Source organism: Periophthalmus magnuspinnatus, chromosome 14 (assembly GCF_009829125.3).
Source record: "Periophthalmus magnuspinnatus isolate fPerMag1 chromosome 14, fPerMag1.2.pri, whole genome shotgun sequence".
NCBI classification, from domain to species: domain Eukaryota; kingdom Metazoa; phylum Chordata; class Actinopteri; order Gobiiformes; family Gobiidae; genus Periophthalmus; species Periophthalmus magnuspinnatus.
In genome coordinates this window covers 9,674,188-9,676,830 of record NC_047139.1, presented here as the reverse complement: position 1 = coordinate 9,676,830, position 2,643 = coordinate 9,674,188, and the positions used below count along the sequence as shown (strand labels likewise).

Genomic DNA, 2,643 nt, shown 5'->3' with positions numbered 1-2,643 from the left:
GGACTATGTCTCTCGGCTGGCCTGGGAACGCCTTGGGGTCCCACCGGAGGAGCTGGAGGACGTGTCCGGGGTGAGGGAAGTCTGGGAGTCCCTGCTTAGACCCCGCGACCCGGCCCCGGATAAGCGGAAGAAAATGGATGGATGGATGGATGGATGGTGTTTGCTTGTACTATTTATTTGTTGCAGCTTGTGTATTTTAATAAGATGATACATTTAGAAAAGGGTTTACTGCAGTTATCCTGCTTTTAAATTTATGTATCAGTAATAAAGGAGTTTCAATATTATACTGAAAAATTACAGTCAATATTGTGATACTTTCTGTAACCAATATCGCAATTCAAATTTATTACCCCAACAGACCTAGATGCCAGCATTATATCATCTTTCTTACTTGAATACAAGCGAATAAAAGACTTCTATATTCTAAAACAGGAAAACAAAAGCAATATTCTTAGAACGAAAAAAATCACCTACTTGTCAAAATGTTACATTTGTTATGTTAGAAACGAAAAAATCACCTACTTGTCAAAATGTTACATTTGTTATGTTAGAAACTTGATTTATGGTTAGACTTATCCAAGACCAAGACCAATGACCAAAGTAAACTGAATAAATATTTGTCAAATAATTTATTTTTTCAGCAATGCTTCCTGAGAATAAGATGTGTGTGTAATCCCTCAGTTGTCCAGGTATTTTTGCTTTCCTGAGAATAAAAAATCTGTTACATTATTTTGGACATGAGACCTACATCTATAGTAAATCATCTAAAATAGCTTCCCATTGAACTTTGTTAATGACAGCTACAGCTGATGATGTTTTTGTTCCAGGCAATACTCAAGATTTGTCTCAGATATTTTCATTGAAATCTCTTGATGAAGTCCTGGTAGGTTTGCCTATGAGAAGATGCAGCTGGAACAAAATGTCCGCCAGGGTGGGTCAGTATTTGAGGGTCTTTGAAAACGGGGAGGAGGTCTTTACTCATGTGGTCTGGGATGACTCTGTCCTCCTGTCCAAACACATGTAGAGATGGGATCTGAAGAGGGATTTCGTAAAACCTCTCATGCTCCGTACAGGCACTGCGGAAACCAGCAACGAGGATGGCAAATCTGAAGTGAAAATCCGGCTCTAGGTTTTGTTCCTGAAGGGAACAGAGCATGGCCACAAATGCTGCTCCCTGACTGAAGCCCAGGATTCCATCGAAGGGTCCTAGGTTCTTAACAGCGTCCCTCACAGTGGTCACACTCTGGTCCAGCCCCAAACTCACCTCACACTTCTGCTGTGCACTGAAGCTACGGGCTGCCACGTCAGAGAACCACCATCCCCGAGGGTCCGCCTCCACGGGAGTGCCTGAGCTGCTCTCTTTGTCTGGGGACACTAAAAAGAGAATTACAATGGTTTAAACGCATCAGGTCAAACAAAGCAAATACACTGCTTTTACATGTCAGATTATTAATCTTCAAAACTAGTTATGAATTATTAAAATTGACTTAAGTTGACCGAGTATGAATAAGCCTGACAGATAAATACATCAGATTTATAAAAAAAAGACTACTATGTTTTATTTTCTCTTGTAATACTGATGTGGGCTGCTAAGCATGAAGCATATAAAATAAGTCAATAAAATAAGATTCCATAATCAGCCTAATGACTTATTTGGCATGTCTCCAAATCTCCACTATGAACTACCCGAACATTAATATTGTTAAAAGAAAACGTATAATTTGCAGTGGTGGATAGTATCAAAGTAAAAGTAGTAAAGTACTGTACTTCAGTACACGTTTTACGTGTCTGTACTTAAGTAAAGTACATTTTAAAGTGGATACCTTTTACTTTTACTTCACTACATTTGAGGAGGTATCTGTACCACGTTTCAACTGGCCCGAAAAAGTAAATCTTTTTTATTACCGTTTGAAAAACTTTTACTTTTTTACTCTTTAAGGACATTTTTAAACGGGCACTTTAATTCTTTTCACTTAAGTACATTTTTCATATGGCATTTTTACTTTTACGTGAGTATTCTACTTCAGTAATTGAGTCCTTGTTTCAGCCCTGGTCATGACTGGACTTTCAGCCCTGGTCATGACAGGAGTTTCAGCCCTGGTCATGACTGGACTTTCAGCCCTGGTCATGACAGGAGTTTCAGCCCTGGTCATGTGTGGAGTGACTGGACTCAGTGTTTATCCCACTGACCGGTGCCGGTGTCCGGGGGCTGCACGCTCAGAGGCGCGTCCATAAACACCAGCTCCACGCTCTTCTTCAGCAGTTTCCGCAGAGCTCCGGTTTTCTCTCGGAAAGAGCCGCTGTTTTGCCGGTAACCGTGAATGCACAGGATCCGCAGAGGCGCCATTGAACAGCCTTGACTAATGGTTTGAACAGTATTACAATATTCACAGATTACTGCAGGATCAGGTTCTGTGAACTTATGAAGTGCCTCATGACTTTTTCAACCGGAAGTAAAGATAACACTTCCGCTGCTGTCAAATATTAATAGAATATTTTAGATAATATAATTAATAATGGAAACATAAAATAATAATAATCAATAAAATAATATTATATTTATTTAAAAATGTATTTAAAATAGGATAGACGAGTAGGCTATGTCACATTTCTGAAAGAAAAGGCTGATGTTGTAGAAGCGGG

General features: G+C 39.6%; 1 protein-coding gene across 1 annotated transcript; it reads right to left on the bottom strand.

Moving 5' to 3' along the window:
* Nucleotides 1-322: 322 nt before the first annotated feature.
* Nucleotides 323-2,439, bottom strand: ovca2 (OVCA2 serine hydrolase domain containing). The gene is made up of 2 exons (XM_033978391.2): nucleotides 2,191-2,439; nucleotides 323-1,374 (listed from the first exon to the last, which is right to left on the bottom strand). The coding sequence occupies exons 1-2, from the start codon at nucleotides 2,345-2,347 to the stop codon at nucleotides 857-859; spliced, it is 675 nt and encodes a 224-aa protein (XP_033834282.1). The 5' UTR covers nucleotides 2,348-2,439; the 3' UTR covers nucleotides 323-856.
* Between the last annotated feature and the right edge of the window lie 204 nt (nucleotides 2,440-2,643).

Excerpts from the sequence above, each read along its gene's own strand:
- ovca2 (XM_033978391.2), bottom strand. The coding sequence starts at position 2,347 with ATGGCGCCTCTGCGGATCCTGTGCATTCACGGTTACCGGCAAAACAGC. Across the intron at positions 1,375-2,190 it reads GCCCCCGGACACCGGCACCG|TGTCCCCAGACAAAGAGAGC; the intron begins GTCAGTGGGATA and ends TTCTCTTTTTAG.